The sequence below is a fragment of the Etheostoma cragini genome, chromosome 11 (assembly GCF_013103735.1).
Source record: "Etheostoma cragini isolate CJK2018 chromosome 11, CSU_Ecrag_1.0, whole genome shotgun sequence".
NCBI lineage: Eukaryota > Metazoa > Chordata > Actinopteri > Perciformes > Percidae > Etheostoma > Etheostoma cragini.
The window spans coordinates 7096018-7113920 of NC_048417.1; the positions used below are offsets into that span (position 1 = coordinate 7096018).

General features: G+C 40.5%; 2 protein-coding genes across 4 annotated transcripts in view; one reads left to right on the top strand and one right to left on the bottom strand.

Moving 5' to 3' along the window:
- The first annotated feature begins 44 nt into the window (after positions 1-44).
- On the top strand, positions 45-16870 carry cenpj (centromere protein J). Of its 3 annotated transcripts, none has more exons than XM_034886459.1 (19): positions 45-299; positions 832-1216; positions 2189-2315; positions 3071-3277; positions 3411-3555; positions 3710-3815; positions 4023-4796; positions 5597-6398; positions 7873-8005; positions 8173-8338; positions 9281-9412; positions 10110-10247; positions 11697-11787; positions 12101-12267; positions 12500-12589; positions 13678-13818; positions 14124-14208; positions 14574-14694; positions 16206-16870. In XM_034886459.1, the coding sequence occupies exons 2-19, from the start codon at positions 860-862 to the stop codon at positions 16396-16398; spliced, it is 3975 nt and encodes a 1324-aa protein (XP_034742350.1). In that variant the 5' UTR covers positions 45-299; positions 832-859; the 3' UTR covers positions 16399-16870. The 3 variants fall into 3 exon arrangements, with proteins under 3 accessions (XP_034742350.1, XP_034742352.1, XP_034742351.1); XM_034886461.1 differs by having other exon boundaries at positions 12122-12267; XM_034886460.1 differs by having other exon boundaries at positions 46-299; positions 12119-12267; positions 16206-16869.
- A 218-nt stretch (positions 16871-17088) lies between these two features.
- The window catches only part of rnf17 (ring finger protein 17), a 31247-nt gene continuing 30432 nt past the window's right edge, over positions 17089-17903 (bottom strand). The window contains exon 38 of the mRNA XM_034886458.1: positions 17089-17311. The gene's annotated coding sequence lies outside the window, so the exon portion shown is untranslated. The remainder of the gene's footprint in view (positions 17312-17903) is intronic.

Consider the following 17903-nt stretch of genomic DNA (forward strand, 5'->3'; position numbering starts at 1 on the left):
ACACAAATTAATATGTATATAGTTTTAAAACGTGTAGTTGATACAAAGTTTAACTAACTTAGGACGTATATATGAAACCAAAACACAAATTAAAAAAATGCTTATAGCGATTAAGATATACAGTTAAACTACATTACCCATAATACAACAACCACTTTGTCGTCGTTTTTTACTCTCGCGGGCTTTGTTTTGATATGGCGGCAGGCTTCAAACTCTTTCTTTTACGGTCTATGTTAAAACTTCTGTCTATTAAGTTTCTATGACGTACGTTTTCACACCGCGTTTCTCCTATGTTACAGGTAAATGTTTTGACTTTTATACTGTCATGTGTTCTCTGCCTCGCGACTACGGTGTAGCTAATGTGTGTAAAACACGTTTAAATCTCAAGTAAAATGTAGCCTGCTAACAACTTTTTAAATGCACCGAAAATTGATTAAAACGTAAAAAAAGCACAAGTAAACTATGAGCTAAATTAAGTGACGCAGGCCATGTTTGTTGTCACTTTGTCAAGGATTTAGCTAGCCACTTTGTTTTCATAAACAGCTGTGGTTTAGTTCGCCGTTGCTAACCAAACAAACAGTCATTTTACTTTAGCTACGTTACAACGGACACTGTGCTGTCTTGATATCCTAGTTAACGTTACGGTGTGACGTAAAACCGGAAGCTAGATACTTATTAAATAGCTAATGTTGTTTAAAAGTAAACCGGTTACTACCTTATAAATAGTTTATTGGATCTGTGCATTTTCTAAAGCATGTTGCATGGTGTTTATTCGCGGTGTGATTAACACTTAACCTGTCACCATAATCTGTCGTTCAAATCCCTGATTAGAGAGCCCTGCCTGAGACACTGGTCTATCATGTCATCTCCAGCCGGGCTTCAGCACTCCCAGACAGATTTCTTGGCCCGATGGATGCCAAGTAGCACCAGAGCCGGGGTGATCCTGAGCCCCTGTCCGGATTTGGTTGGCTCCTTACGGCACATGTCTGCCGTGGGATCCCCTCCCCTGAAACCAGACGACTCATTTACCTCCGGTTTCGCCCCTCTGCCCGCCTCAGCAGACAGCAGCTGCCTTGGTGTGGATGCAATTGCACCTGGAGGTGAACGGGCTGGGATTGACAGGCCAGTAAACGGAAATTCAAATGGAGAGTTGGATAGTTTGGATGAAATGGCAAGCAAATCCCAGGATCTGCCCTTAATGATGAAGCTAGAACAGGTAATGACATTAGATTTTCAGAATCTGGTGTCTCATACAGTTGATATAGTTTCTGTTCAAGGCTGGAAAACATATTAATTGCCTGCCACTGCATTCATATGAGTGTTTGATTTTATTAATGAGGATGCACGACCTTGTTGTCAAAATTACATTAACAAAAAATAACATTACAAAGAATTTTCTGAATCAGATTTCTACCAGAATAATATCTGAAACATCTGACAATGGCAGCCGAAATTAAAAGCTCTCCACATTACCATGCAACTGATGAGCTGGACATCTCCTAACAATTTAAGTACTGATTTTCCATACTTATATCGTGATATATTCTTTTGATAGTAAGGCTGAATGAAAACCTAATTTTGATGTTCACAGTTTCAACAGCTTGTCAAAAAAAAAAATGGAAATAGGCCTGCAGCAACCTACACGCTAATAATGTTAGGCCTGAATTTTGTGTGGACTTAAATGATAATTATATCCCTCTTTCCTGTACATATCACCCCACCTCCATCACACACACCCCATACACACTCTTTGGCTCTCTGTGCTATAATTAGTATTTTTCTTTGAAAGCTTTTTATGTCAGGAAGATCTTAAATAGTGACGGGAAGGTGTGCATGCAAGCAAGCCAGTCAGTACTTTTATTATGTTAACTTATCAGTATACATACACACACACACACACACACACACACACACACACACACACACACACACACACACACACACACACACACACACACACACACAAACAGCAACAAATTCATTCTTGGAAAGCACTTACTGTAGGGAGATTAGTGTCAGTGTGTGTGCCAGATCACAGGTTCAATACACACTTTTGACCAGTGAGTCAATACAAAGCCAAGTGTTTAGTTGAAATGCATTTACACCTACTGAAAAAAACAGAAAACATGTGGATAACAGTATCTTAGCGACATGGCTAATTAAGTTATACTATTGTGTGTTTGTGTAGTTGAGGAAATGGCAGCAACACATGCAGGAGCAGCTGAAAGCCAGTCAGTTGGAGGAGCTGCTTTCCCTCCAGCAGGAGCAGCAGAGGCTGCTGGGAATGATGAATGGCCCTCAGCAGTGCGCAGGAGGTAAAAAAGACAAAATGACCAGAATAACTGCAAATGTGATAATTTGCTTCACTTGTGATATAAAATATGTAGGTTGGAGGGAGTGTGTGTATTTTCCCTGCTTCCTCAAACTTAGTCATAGCTTTTTATGTGACGAAAGGTCTGGCTACACCACACAGATATTCTAGGATAATGGGAAAGAATGCTCTGTGTTGTTTGCATCTCTTTAAACCAATCCCCATAGGGCTGTGTTTAGCTCATGATGTGGCAACAGTGACTCTGCAAAATAGTCTTGGGAAGGGACTTATTTTGGTTTTCTCGCCACATAAAATATTATGCTAAATGAAGTTAACTGTTCACACAAAACAATGAGGTGAGCTATTTGAATTTGCTGGATACATGGATGAACGTAATTTGCTCTGATCAGCGTGTCATCGTGTGTACTTCATCCCCAACAATTCTCTCCAATCATACCTAACTTTACAGTTAGATACAGTAAATGCTGTAAACATATCCTTTGTAAAAATTTACAATCATTCACCAAAAGAACCCAACAGGGCTAACATCTGGCGTGAGCCACATTCTGGATGTCAGGCAATTATCTTGAAAGCGTACTTCTGTTGATCCAGACTAGGGGTTCTGTGTCTTGCCTAGGAGGTGAACATACACCTCTTCATCTACCAGCCCATGCTACTTATTTGATCCGTGAGGGACCCAAGCCAAGTCCCTCTAACTGAGCTACTGCCGCCCCTAAATGACTATAATTTATCATGCAGATGACACCGAAAATTCAGTGCTGTCCGAAGCAGAATGGAGGGACTACTCATTCCAGGGAGCCGGTCACAGCCCCACCATAAAGTGCCGTGAGGACCCACAGGGATCCACCTATGGCCTCAGACAGGAACAAGAGCCTTCACCTGCACAGAGTCAGGAGCGGCTACCAAGAGGTCAAGATTATCAGGAGGTGGATGATAAGGAAAACAGTAAGGAAATGTTTTTTTTAAGCTTAAAGTTGTATCTCCATTTTGAGAATAGCAGCCAGCTACCCTTACTTTCATAAGATTGTGGAGATAAATCACTTATGCATTAAATTCTAACCGTTTCTGTTTTCTATAGGCACATGGAACTCCAGAAAAGATGATCAGGAGCCAAGTTTCGATACTAGCCATTTTCATGAGCATGACGACACATTAAGGCCAAGTAATAGTGTGGCTTTGACTGAAGAACTCAACAGAGAAGAAGATGAAGTCTGCCATGACAGGCAAAACCTATATTCCAATATTGTATTGAAATTATACTATCAGGCAGAGATAAACCAAGGCATTCATACAGCAGAAACTGTTTTGTTTACTGTTTTCTATGAGTGTTTGTTTCTGTATGCATACTTTGCCTTTTGTGTGTTCGCCCCTCTTCAGACCTATTAAGCTGAGTATCGGGGGTCAGAAGAAGACGTTTGAGGAGTTGTTGGAGGAGCAGCTAATGCTGGAGGAACAGAGGCTGAAGTCTTCCCGGCAACAGAAGGTGAGAAAATATAACAAGGATCTCTTTACAAATAGGAAAAAGTATATCCTCAGTCAGTACTAAAACAGAGTGGACATTCTTCCAAAACGCAGGAGAAGTTCTTCAGATCATTTATTTAAGAGCTATACGTTACTTTAGAGTTGCTACAATACCACGTTTGTTTGCAACAAACATTCAAATTCACATTGTGTCTCCTCACCTCAACAGAGCCAAGATGGAGCTGAAGCTGTACAAGCCCCTCCCAAGAAAGCCTTTCTAAAGCGAGGTGAGGGCCTCTCAAGATTTACCAACAAACACAAAGCCCCGTTACCAAAGTTGGAGGTGAAGAAGGACCCCAAACCACAACTCCAGGCCAGAGTAATCTCCTGCAGCAACTCCGATCCGGTAGCTATTCAGAAAGGTGGTACAAATGGCATCCAACGGCTTTCTGTCCAGCGTAAAACCGCCACACTCAACAAGGAAAACCGAGTAAGAGGTCTCGGTTTGCCACCGCGGGACATGAAAGTTGAGAGTAAGGTAGCTGGGAGAAGGCTTTTGGGTAGTCATCAGAGAGTGAACACAGAAGGACCAGAATCTATTCAAACTGAACCAGAGGGTAGACCAACCAAAAGACCTCAATTAGGGCAAGTAAAGGAGCAGAATATTAGGAAAGTAGGTCAGGCTGTGAGGAACCCTTGTAACAACGCACAGCCAAACCCTGTAACCAAACAGGTGGGCATGTTGGAAAGGCCAGAGAAAGCTGAAAATGATGCAGCTAGAGAGACAAGTAGTGGTTTAAGGGTGGAAACAGCAGAAGGAAGAACAGGGGCAGAGGCGGCAGATGGCGTTCCACAGGAGTCCTTTGAGTTGTCGTTCCAGGAGAAGCTCCAGCGCTGGGATTGTGACCGGCAGTTGGAAAGCATGGAGCTGGGAGAGTTTGAGCTGCTAGAGCAAGCGGCAGAGGAGCTGTCTTTCTCGTCCAACTCCTCCTTTGTCATGAAGGTGCTTTCTTTAACTCAGTAGTGATCTCATTTGTTGTACTTATGAATTCCTGCTCTTATGCTATAATTATTTCTAAATGTTCCCTGATGCTTCATTTGTTACTTTTTCTTTTTTAGATTGCATGAAAAGTCTTTGATGTCTTATCCAACTATTACTTTTTCTCTACCATAATGATCAACATTTTTATACCAAGCTTATTGCCATGTTTCAGCTCCTTGTTTTTGGTTTTCCACCCTGCAACTTTACTTCACTCGCCCCACTCATTGATATAGGTCACAGCAGGCAGCTGTTTTCCGTTAAAAAGCATAAAACCCCACTCACGTCTGTGTTGTGTTGGTCAGCTTGTTTCCACTGCCCCCAAGTGGCAACACATTCAGTATATAGTCTCTCCCTCCTCCCCCCTTATTTCTGTCATCTCATTACTGTTGGCTGTCCAATAGGTAAGGCAAGGCAAGGCTGCTTTATTTGTATAGCACATTTTAGCAACAGGGCAATTCAAAGTGCTTTACACAAAATCAGTTAAACAGATAAAACACAAGTACAAACAGTTAAAAATCATAAGCATTAAAAACGTATTATTATTATTATAGTATTAAAAATATAATAAATAAAAAATCCCTCTGAAACAGAAATGATCATTGTAGAGAAAATGTACCAAATTGTAATACCCTAAATTATAATTTTAGTCCCTAGTTTATAGGTTATATGTTGTATAACCAAACGTGACGGTACAAGACAAGTATATCCTCTTATTTGCCATATATGCCAATATGTGTGATTTCAATGACTCTGTTCTGCAGGTTCTTCAGATGGACCAGCAACACAGGGGCCTCCACCCACGACGGCTCTCCTCCACCCCCATTAAGTCAGCACCTAGAGGTGCACTTCAGAGGTGCAATAGTGTTGGTAGTATTTGTGGTTCGGCATGTAGAAGCAGTTGCACGAACTCTGATGCATTTGTGGTAAAGATGAGAGACAATGCACTCATGAACAAAGTAAGCGTTAAGGATAAGGAAGAACTGGACAGTGAGAGAGTAGACAAGCAGACAAACTCTGGTGTTTCATTCAGTGGTGAATGTGAAGACCAGGAAGTAGCAGCCAAACCACCTTTGTTTCCCAGCATGCTTTGCTTTCCTGCCCAGTGTAACCCGCCATACGACAAGCGGTCGTATCAGGACGAGGACAGTTGCAGGGATTCAGCTGCAGATTTGACAGGAGTTGATGATGACAGCGTCCTCAGCAATGCTGACGAGTCCACTCTAATAGAAGACAAAGACGGGCAGCAGGGTAAAGTTGTGTTTGACGACAATGACACCTGGAACGACCTGGAGGATACTGCCGTTGGCACAGCCAATGAACGCAGAGGAACTTGTCCAGTTTCCAAGGCAACAGCTAATGGGATCTCACCACCCGTGCAGACTCTGTTGAGGAAGGTGGCAGTGAGCAAAGTTGTTCAGGAGCCAGATCCTCTTCTTCCTCCTGCCTCCCAGCTCATGACAAGGTTGTTCCCCTCGTTGAAGCCAAAGGTCCAGAATGCACCTCTTCCTCCTCCCCCTGCTGCTTCTGTTGCGCCTGAGTCCAAAAACCTGGAGGAGGTCACAGGTGAGACAGACACTGGTGGTATTCTCACTATTTATGGTCACACAGGATGCAAGTTCACACATGAATTAGATTGGCATTTGACATGGTGATAGGGTCGCAACCTATCCCTTATTATTTTTCAAATATTGGATTTAGTGTTTATTCTGTCGTAACCATAAATCAGTCCAACAGTTAACTTATTCTAATGACTTTTGTAGCCTATACATGCTTGTCAAAAAGAAGAAAACATGTCATGTTCATATAAAAAAAAGGTAATTACAAACTAGTTCTAAATATATCTTATTGTCCTTCATATTTTTGAATTTGTAGATTAACGTTATTGTTCATCATATCGGTATACCGCAGAAAAAATGATCAGCCCTAAAATTCAATATTGTTGCATCTCTAATAGATTGTCACAGATCAGCCCTCTTAGTTTTAAGGGTAATTTTGTCACATAGGTAAAGAGTTAAGGTTTAGATTAGGCATCACGATGGTGGCTCTCCATCACGACGGACAATGATATATGTCCATCGGCACAACACTATGGCCTACTTTACAGACAATCAGTCAATGCACTGTACTTACTGTCAAACCTACTTGTCTTCAGAAAATGCAAACAATTTGTTTGTTAGAGGAACAACTAACCTTAAATTAGAGGCAATAAAAGACCAGGTGTCATCCGAGTCTCATATAAAGTGCACTGCCATACAGCTGGCAAAGATGGGACCCCAGTAGCAGTGTGTGTCATTAAAGGCTTTTGGATAGCTTAGTTACCCTGTGCTTTAGGCGCAGGGACTTAGGACTTAATACCTCTCAAGAGCCAGAGGAATACTCATTGAACAGACTCTGTTTTGAGCTCAGCCTTTTATATAGATTAGTTACCCTGTGCTTTAGGCGCACAGACTTAGGGCTTAGTACCTCAAACAGCCGGAGCAATACTCATTGAAGATGACCTAGCAGACTAAAAAGGTCTTGTGTTCTGTGACTACTAGTCTCTCTTACCTTTGCCTATCTAGGCAGAGGCTTACTGTCAGTTGCAGCCCAGCGGGGACCGATTTAGACAGTCACACCTCCTTTTATCTCCTGTTGCCATACGGCAGATGAGGGCACAGCAGACCTGGGGTTACTGAGGTGAAAGAAAAAAAGGAGTTGGCCCTTGACAAGAGAGTGATACAACGCCTCAGTAACTGTCACACTGGTCATCACTTCCAGCACTCTGCTAGATGAAAATGATAGTATGTGCAGTTGCATATGTTATCAGCAAAGTTGTACGTTTGCGAACCATTTTTGTAACATCTTGAACTATGTATTTCTATCCCCTTTTTATCAGATTTGATAGCATTTTTAGAATCCCTTTCAAGTTTTGTTCCAGTCTTAACAAAACTAATAGTTTGAATGCTGTGGATGACATGCCATGCAAAAAGATTTGCTCCACAAACTAACCACAAATGGAGTAGAGTACATTAACGTCTGTCTGTGTCTCTGTCCCCAGGCCAGCAGGTCCAGTCTAGACAGCTGAGGGAGAGACTGGTTGAGCTGGAGATTGAGATTGAGAGATTTAAAAAGGAGAATGCTGCTGTTACCAAACTCATACAAGAGAACAAGAAAAACCAGGAAAATGTCAGGTGATCTATCACTTAACGTTTACCCTTTAAATTTCTTTCCAAAACTTTCTTTTGATTTCCTGTTTAGTGTTTCTGTATTTTGCTTCATGCGGTTTTATAAATTTTCTTTCTTTCGTACCATTTCCTTGTCTGTGTGATTTAGGTCTACTTTGTTGTTGTTTCTGTAGGAAAGAGCGTTTGGAGTTTGAACAGATAAAAGCAGAGGAGCTGGCCAAGTTTGAAGAGTACAAGAAAGAGGAGAACAGGAAGTTACATAAGGAGCGCAAACTGTTTGAGAAACATGCGTCTGCCGCCAGAGCCATGCCCGACAAGAAGGAGCGAGAAGAAATCCAGGTAAGGTCTCAAGATAGTTAAGTTGACATTTGTATACTTTACATGCACATTCGTTACAAACTTCATATAAATACTAATGATACTGCTGCGTCTGCAGTTCATATTATATAGCATTATTACCAGTCATTGGCATAAACCAGAATTTAACATGGTTTAGTTGCCGTCAGGAACCAAAATCAGCACCATCTACTAGCCAAATGCTGCTAAAATATGCGTGTTGCTGGTAGATTTGCTTCTTTCACCAGCCAAAAAACAATGGCAATCTATGGAGTGGCTAAGAAATTTTAATTCACTAGCCACTTAGCTGGTGGATGAAAAAGTTAATGTTGGATCCTTCTTACATTTCACAAAAAATATATTTTTTTAGAATAAAAAGTTTCTACTCATTGACACATTTTACACCGCAGTCACGTCAGAGCTGGGCAATATGTTGATATATCGATATTGTGATATGAGACTATATAATGTCTTTGATTTTGAATATTGTGATATGACATAAGTGGTGTCTTTTCACTGGTTTTAAAGGCTGCATTACAGTAAAATGATGTACAGTACTTTATGAACTTACCAGTTCTAGCTGTTCTATTATTTGCCTTTTCCCCACTTAGACATTATGTCCACATCTCGGATTATTATTTATCTAAAATCTAAGTGTGAAGATATTTTGTTAAAGTGCCAATTGTTAACCCTAGAATATTGCCTCAATATCAAGGTATTAAATCAAGAATATTGTGATATCTGATTTCCTCCGTATTGCCCAGCTCTAAGTCACATCACATGGTAGCTCTTTGTTTCACATTCACAAGCAACTGAACTTCTTCCCATATTTAAAATGTATGGTTTTGCTTATTTAAATGATCAAATAAAAACTAACCTGTTCAGCAGCACAAGAAGATATTATGGGTGGAACTCTGCTGTAATCTGTCATTGTGCCCGTGCCAGGTGTTGAAGCAGCAGCTAAGCTCCCTGCAGGAGGAGCTGAAGGGGAGGGAGAGTCGCTGGGCCTCCACAAACAGCCGGCTGCGGCAACAGATCGACTCCCTCAGCCAGGAGAACAGTTCTCTCCGGGATGAGGTACCCACCTGACCTTTCACCCTTGTATCCAATTTACCTGCATTGAAATATCTAGATATGTTATTGGTAAAGGAGAACACACATCTTGATGCCAGATGTAAATGTGAAATGTCAGAGCGCATCTGGAGGTGGTTGGGCTGACATCGCGATCAGGTGAACCAGGTGTGAATGCAATCCATACAGCATTGCCACATTCTTAACACAAGTTCAGAGGTTCCCCTACTTCTCTTCTTACTAGTGTAAACTACTCCAGCAGAAGCTACACGTATATGCAGCTGAAAGTCTTCTGCCTGCCTGTCGGCCCCGCTAACAAATTGAGATCTGATCACAGTCAAGATAACAAGAAAACACTGGAATAACAAGCTTAAATACAAGGACGGGATTGGATGTCATCCCGTCCTTGTATGTCATCCTGATAACATATCCAGATCACATTTTAATACCAAGTGTATATTGGGCCTCTGTGTCTCATAGAGAAAGATGTCCATGAAATATTGTTTAAAAAAAGGTATCTCTGCTGAATGTTTGTAGCTAAAGTGAGTTTAATAGTTTAATAATGAGTTTTATTACTCAAAGACTCTAAGATTATGTGCATTTTTGTTTATTGTTGCCATGATTCGGTTGTAGTTGCAGCCTTGTTTTTTTTTTCTTTTCTTCATTTAAAATGTTTTAAGTATACTTCCTCCTTTGTTTTAAGATCCGTATGTTGGAAAAGCTTCGCCTCAGTGCTTGGAAGAAAAACCCTGTCAACGCAGAGAAGGACAAAGAAATGAAAGACGGTCCCAAAATGTTTGAAAATAATGTGTCATCTGTGACCAAAGGAGTGAAATTCGCTGTAAGCATGTTTAAACTATTTGATATTGGTTGTACTGTATTCATGTTCACTGGAATGTAGTGTAACTGGTAGTGTCAGTTAAACATGTTAAAGCAAACCCATTTTAACGGCTTCAGTTTTTAATCGCGAGATTAAAGTTCTTTTTGACCTAGAAAACTTTGTAGTGTTTTTCACATGCTGTTGCAACAACTAGATTCTAGCTAGACCGGAAACAAAACAGGTAAACCACACACACTTGTTTGGGCTTGCGAGCCGGCCAAAGAGTAGTAACGTTACGTTTTGAGGGGCTGGCGAGCGTGAGACGCCAAAATGGAAACCAATAAGATTCTGGATGGAACGTTTACTTTTTAAAAGTTGCCAAATCGCAGCACGTCCAGTCTGAAATACCACTTCATGGCCAAGCAGACAGCTGATGCGATTTCTCCGCTCCCTCGTCAAGAGTATTATTTTTCACCCTTTTATTGATGGACAGTGCTACACTGTGTGAGATTATTTGCTCCAATTGAGAATGTTGCGTGTGAAATTGAACACTACAGTAGGCTATAAGCCAATGTTGTTTTCAATAAAAAAGCATTAGCAAAAAGCAAGTCGACTGACTTTTCCATGTTAAAAACAATGGGACAAAAAGAAATCAAGGGACATTTAGAATGGGTAAAAATGTGCGGTTAATTGTGAGTTAACTATGACATTCGTTTGACAGCACTAATAAACACAAATTACATATTGTTTGCAAATCTTGATTAGACTTAAATTTTACTACATATTTGAAATCTGTCTAACTAGGACAATGTGGGAGAAGTTATGTAATTTGATTTATCTTCACACAAAACGACTAAGTGTTAATTCTGTCACTTATTTTTACATTTAGTTTTAGGCCAAATGTCCTTGTTAGTTTTAGTCATATTTAGTCATTCACATATGTTAGTCAAGTTTTTGAGACTAAAAGTCTTATTTGTCTGTTTTTTTAAAATAAATTATTTCTGAGAATATTTGTGATAAACATTTCTGTCAAATAGTGTTTCACACACCTCAAATATTGTTTAAAAGCCATAATTACCTGACGAAATACACTTGTTGAATGATTTTTGTTGAATGCACATTTGTTAAAAGCGTCTGCTTTTATATCGAGCTGAGCTCAACACTATTAACAAACAAGTAAATAATTTGAGTCCTCAAATCTTTCATCAGTGATTATCTCATCTTTTTTCCTAATCTCTCTCTCTCTCTCTTTCTGTGTGTGTGTGTGTGTGTGTGTGTGTGTGTGTGTGTGTGTGTGTGTGTGTGTGTGTGTGTGTGTGTGTGTGTGTGTGTGTGTGTGTGTGTGTGTGTGTGTGTGTGTGTGTGTGTGTGTGTGTGTGTGTGTGTGTGTGTGTGTGTGTGTGTGTGTGTGTGTGTGTGTGTGTGTGTGTGTGTGTGTGTGTGTGTGTGTGTGTGTGTGTGTGTTTTTAGAGCCCTCTTGACTCCAGCGGAAGGAGTAACAGCCCTCCACAAAGCAGCGCTGCTGCAGCCACTAGAAAGGAGAGCAGTCAGGTTGTTACAGGTATGGTGAAGAGTTTCTATTCACAGGAACTAAATCTTCACTTTTTTTTTTTTAGACAAACAAATATATATATATATATATATATATATAATTTTAAACTATCACAACTATCACTACTTGCATGTAAAAGGTGGTGTGGGTAGTGACTCCCAACTCTGCAGCTCCCCTCAGCTCTACAGAGCTTAACCGTAGGTTTTGGTCTTCCAGCTTGAAACTGAAACTGTTTTAGACCGTTGTTTTTAGTCGCAGCAGGCAGCTGTTCTCAGCAAAAAATACATAACCTTATGGATTAAGGATTTTTTTTATTTTTCAGTTTTGTGCCAAATGTCAGCAGGGATAAAGAGTAGCCTAAGGAGGCCATCAGGGCCAGGCTCGTCTTCCTCCTCGTCGCCTGGCAGGAAGACAGAGGAGAGGTCAACATCTGCCAGCGAGAGCCAGGACAAACAGCCAAACCAAGAACACTCAAGCAACTGCTCTCCGGTAAGAAACGTACGCCATTAGTGCTGCTCTCTCTTCTTCGGTATAACAGTCCCTCAGCTTGTCTAGAGACAGTTGACAGTCTGGTCAGTTTTCTTTTCTTTTTTTTTTTACATTCGTATCCTGTTCAGGATTGTGGGTCTGCTTGGAGTCTACTTCTACATGCTGCCATCTATCAGAGTGCAGTAAAGGTGTAATGATTTTTAATCTTTTTTTAAACATCTTGTCTTTCTAGAAAAGAGATTCTCTGCCAAAAGAGTCAGAGTGCAGTGAGGTTGAAGAGCCAGAATCGGCTCAGGAGGTTATCACACACCCCGATGGGAAGGTGAGAAAGTAGAAAGATGTGCCATTTTTACGTCATGGAATATGAAATCCTGAAAACTCTTGCCTTCAACATTCGGATTCCATAGCAGAAATTGCCTGCTTTATCTGTTTTCTTATCTGGAAATCCCATGAAAAGACCAAAAACTTTAACTTTATCGTGTTAAATTTATCTTGGGGACTTAACCCAAGCTGCAGCCATAGTAAAACAATGAAACACAGACAGCATGTACAGATAATATATAATACCATGCAACAGACCGTACTATGGTCCTGATGGTATATAAAACCCAAGATTAGTTAAACATTACTCAAAAGTTAATAAAATAATAAGTGATTTCACAATAATTACAAATCCCTACCGTCATGCAGGCCTGTTCTGCTTTTTACTCGCAGCTATTTAGGAGCTGAATAGATACTGGGATAAATGTTTTTCAGAAGCGAGGAACTCTAAACCTCCTACCGGATGGCAGCAGCTCGTATTCTGCCCACAGAACGTGACACATGTACAATTCTATTTGCCTGTTGCAAAGAAGCCTGTTCATAAATACTTGGATAATGCATGGATAAGTGCTCGTTAACACTTAAGTCCATTTCTCAATAGTTCGGCTTCTCAAGCCTGTCTGTTGCCCCGAGCCCATGTATTTCTACTGAAAATGTAAATCTTTAAATATGGCTTACAAATCAATAGCTTCAATAATAAAAGCAGAATAATAATTATATTTAAAAATTAATTAAACAGGAATAACCCTAACCCAAACAGGAACAAATTGTATTTGTAGGGGCTATTTTCAGGATTATATCTACCGGCACTTTATTTTTGGCATTGTTTTGGCGCCTGTAATCTTCCAGCATATTGTTTAAGTTGTCTGAGAGAAAACTAGACCCCTGCACCTCCTCTTGGCTCCCGCGAGACTTTGGCCAATCACAGGTCATTTCAGAGAGAGCGCATTTCTAGTGAGGAGAGGGAGAGCTATATAACAATAGTTATATTAAAGACTTCAACAATGCATTGGGTTGATATGAAAAAGTAGTTTTGCAGTGTGTTGTTATAAGCTGCTGATGGAGCTGTGATGGGTGTGATACTTCCAGGTAGAGAAGGTTCTGGCCGGTGGCCGGCGTCTCGTTGTTTTCCCCAACGGGACCAAGAAGGAGGTTTCAGCAGACGGACTGATGGTCAAAGTCACCTTTTTCAACGGAGACACCAAAGAGGTCACAAGTGACCAGAGAGTGGTGAGACATGTACATTACGTTACATTAAATCATGTGGCAGACACTTTTGACTAACACAGAAAAACGAGATGCAACGCACAAACTCTAAATATTGCAAGCTCGTGAATAATCTAAAATGCATTGATGAGTTTGTTGAACAGTATAAACCTGGGTGAAATGTATGTCTTTATCTCATGAGGTCAAAGAGTGATGTGAACTTGACTTTTCCTGTTGTACCTTGAGAGCTCACAGTTGAATGTTTCCAAGTTACCCATCTGAATTCATCTACTGGTAACTCTCATCATGGCGCTGCTCCTTTTGCTCAGATCTACTACTATGCTGACGCCCAGACCACACACATCACCTACCCAGATGGCATGGAGGTCCTGCACTTCCCCAACAACCAGACTGGTGAGAGCAGATGATCAGCAAAATACATTTTCAGTTATAAAAATAAGTGCAGATCAATTTTCTGTCAGTCAACTAATGGATCAACTGTAGCTCGGTAATATGTAAAGTACTCACCGGCCACTTTGAGGAACACCCGTTTAACTGCTCCTTAGCGCCAAAATCTGATTCAGCCAATCACGTGGCAGATACTCAACACACTTAGGCATGTAGACGAGGAAGAAAGGCAATTTACGTGACTGTAAACACGGCCTTGTTATTGGTGCCAGATGGGCTGGAGTTTCCAGAGAATGGTTTGAAAAAGGGAAAACCTCAGCGATTAAAACCTGCATGGTTATGAATATTGTATATATTTTACTCTGCTACAGAAAAGCATTTCCCAGACGGCCGTAAGGAAATCACCTTCTCAGATCAGACGGTCAAGAACCTGTTCCCCAACGGGCGGGAGGAGAGCGTGCTGACAGACGGGACCATCATACAAGTCAACCCGTAAGTAGTCTCGCTTTGCCAGAACTTCCTCCACAGCGCTGCAGAGGAAGGTCTGGCTAGGCCACACACAACATTCTGGGAAAAAATGTGCTCTGGTTTTTGTTGGCATTTCTTTTACTGGGCGCTGTTCGGTGGCGCTGCAAAATAGCCTCAGGAAGGAACTTGTTTTGGTGGAACTTGTGTACGTTCGTTAGTTGTTTTAGTCGTGTGAGAGAAAACAGATAAAGCCCGTCCGTCATTTATCCCTGTAGGCTACGGGATGATGCTTTTTACATGATGTATTGCATTAATGTATGAGTTTTTTCTATAATGATTTACTTTAATAATTAGAGAGTCTGCTTGTTAACGTTTCCATATGCACATTGATGTCACTACAGTAAAACAAACTGTAGGCTAGCTCTAAACTTGACAAAGGAAACAGAACTTGACTTTTTACTTCCTAATGAAGTTGCTGCCGTTTCGAGTGTCTCTCACTTTCAAATGAGGCCGTCTGTTCCACAACAGCTCACATTTTAGAGAACGTTAATCTTTTCCAAGTCAATTGTGTATTATTTTACACACCCACTATTGATCAGAATGTTAATTTGTATGACCCAACCGGCCACATCTATGATGTGAGATTGGCCGCGGATTCTCTCTCTCTTTCTCTATTTCCGGGTCACAAGCCTGAGGATCGAGGAGGTCCAAATTTGGGAAATAACAAAGGCCCATAGATCTCTGCTGGGTAAATCTAGACAGCTAGCTAGACCAATGAGCAGTTAAACACAGTCCCTAAATCGACCGTAGTTTAGAATGCCAACACAAAAAAGAGAACGGTGCGGGTCCAGCGGCATCTAACAATCCTGTAAATGAAACAATGATATAGGCTAACCCATAATACAAAATCTAATTCATCCAAACGTCTATGGTGAAAACCTTTTCATTGGGTGTGCTAGAATCATAACAATTATCCAGTTTTGAGACTTTCTGCAGGCAGAGATTTACTCAAGTACTGTACTTTAATATTGAGGTATGTTATACTTATACTTCTGGAAATTTTCTTAAATGTATAGTATTTAAAACGGTCTCTACCTTGACCAGCTATGACAGTAAAATGATTCATATAAATATATAAGTATTAACAATCTGTCAGTTTTTCTTTGAATACTGCTGTACTTTGACTTGGATTGTGAATGAATCTGATAGTGTTGTATGTACTTTTAAAATAAGTGAAATGGGTTGCAGCTAACTATAGCTTTCATAACCAGTTTACACTGTAGAAAGTGGAACCAGCCAATGTTTGGCATCTTTGCTTTTAAAAAAAGCAATTTTTTTCTATCTTCACTAATCAATTCCAATTTGATGCTTTTATCTAGCTGTATACGTGGATGAGATAATCAAGTGATCAATGCAGCTCTTTCACAGATTGGAGTTGAAGTAGTTTCTCCATGATTACACTACTTTTCTATTTTAAAGTCTCACCTACTTCCACCTTAAACCAACTCTAACGGAATGTGTGCTGCCTCTCTCAGGGACGGCACGAAGGAGATCCATTTCAACACAGGCCAGAAGGAGATCCACACAGCTGACTACAAGAGGAGGGAGTATCCAGATGGCACCGTGAAGACGGTCTACACCGATGGTAGGCAGGAAACCCACTACCCCACCGGGCGGCTCAGAATCAAAGACAAAGATGGCAACGTCATCTTGGACAACATGGCATAGAAATACGGTGTCTTATAGCAAACCTCACTTTTCTGATTCAGTACAGTTCGGATTCTCAAGACTTATTCCAAAACGTCTCCACCAAATTTATTTGAATCATTTTTTTGTTGCTCCCTTTTTCAACATGCAGCTAAATACAAGGCAGCTACAGCTGATAGACAGTAAATGAGTTCAAGTTATGAGCCTTTTTCAAAATCATTTTTATTTTTTCACCTCAAGGTAACCAGTCAACGAGTTTGTAAACAGGAACTATGCTTGCAAGAAAACTCCACATTGCTAATGTTTCAGTGATACAAAGACAATCTTCTGTTTGTCTTATCTTGTTTGTGCCATGATATTTTTGGGCTTATGATTTATCACCAAACTTCATTCATAGTTATGAATCAAAACATTTGAACAATAACTTAAATGGTTTGTTTACATTTCCATTGAAGGCCTGGGAAATATGAAATGGTGTAATAGAAGTTGTGTAGCTGAACTGTGAGTGTGAGAGATGTTTTGCGTTTTAAAGGGTTTGCTTACAACTATTATTAATTTGTAAAAATGTTAAATACTTATTTATTTTCTTAGCTGACTGTATATCTTTGTAAAATAAATTATTTTTTGTTTTTAAAATCACGGATCTTTGTTTTGACCATTGTCAAGGTGTAACTGCAGATGTGGACATCTTAAAGAAAACACTGCAGAAAGGTTGGACAGCATTGGAAGACTTTAATCTGGACCCTCACAGAACAAGTCGATCTCACTTCAGTCAAATTAACAGAAAACGTGCAAAGTCAACAGAGCACACTGGAACACAAAATACATCACTGCCCTTTAGTATAACTAAAAGTAAAGACTACACTAATATGGAAAAACTTAGAACGGCAGTCACTTAGCACAATATTCCAGAACCGGTCACCCGCGAGTAAACCTGGAGAAAGACGAGAAGGGGAATTTAACAGCAGAGCAATGTTTTCTGTCTAAGACTTAGCTGGTTAGGATGTCACATTTAGTATCTGATCCAATTTGGCTCAAAGACCTCAACTCCATTATAAATGAAACCTTGCTTATTTTTCATTAACTGATTGAGTTTGTAAACTGTCACAGTGGTGTAAAACGTCATGCCAATAGCCTGGAGTCCAAGCTGATGTCTACAAATAGCTCTTTCGGTCAGAGTATTTTTTCTACTGAGATTTACAAATCAGCCCTAAAATTAACATTTAAGATCAAAGGCCTGTACTACGAAGCAAGATTTGGCGTTACCAAGGTAATTTTAGGGTTCAACCCAGGGATTTTTGTATCATGACGGTGGAGCACTTGTTACCAGGTTAAAACGCCATGGTAACTTGTGCTGAACACCTAACCTGGCCGGGGGTAGGTTCTGTTGGAGATTAGCTGGTGTAAAAACACCATCAACTGACCAATCAGTACTCTGTTGATAACGGCGTCACCGTTCTTAGAAGATCCGGTGGTGTGCGGGCGGAGAGAGAGAGAGGGAGAGGGAGAGGGAGAGGGAGAGGGGG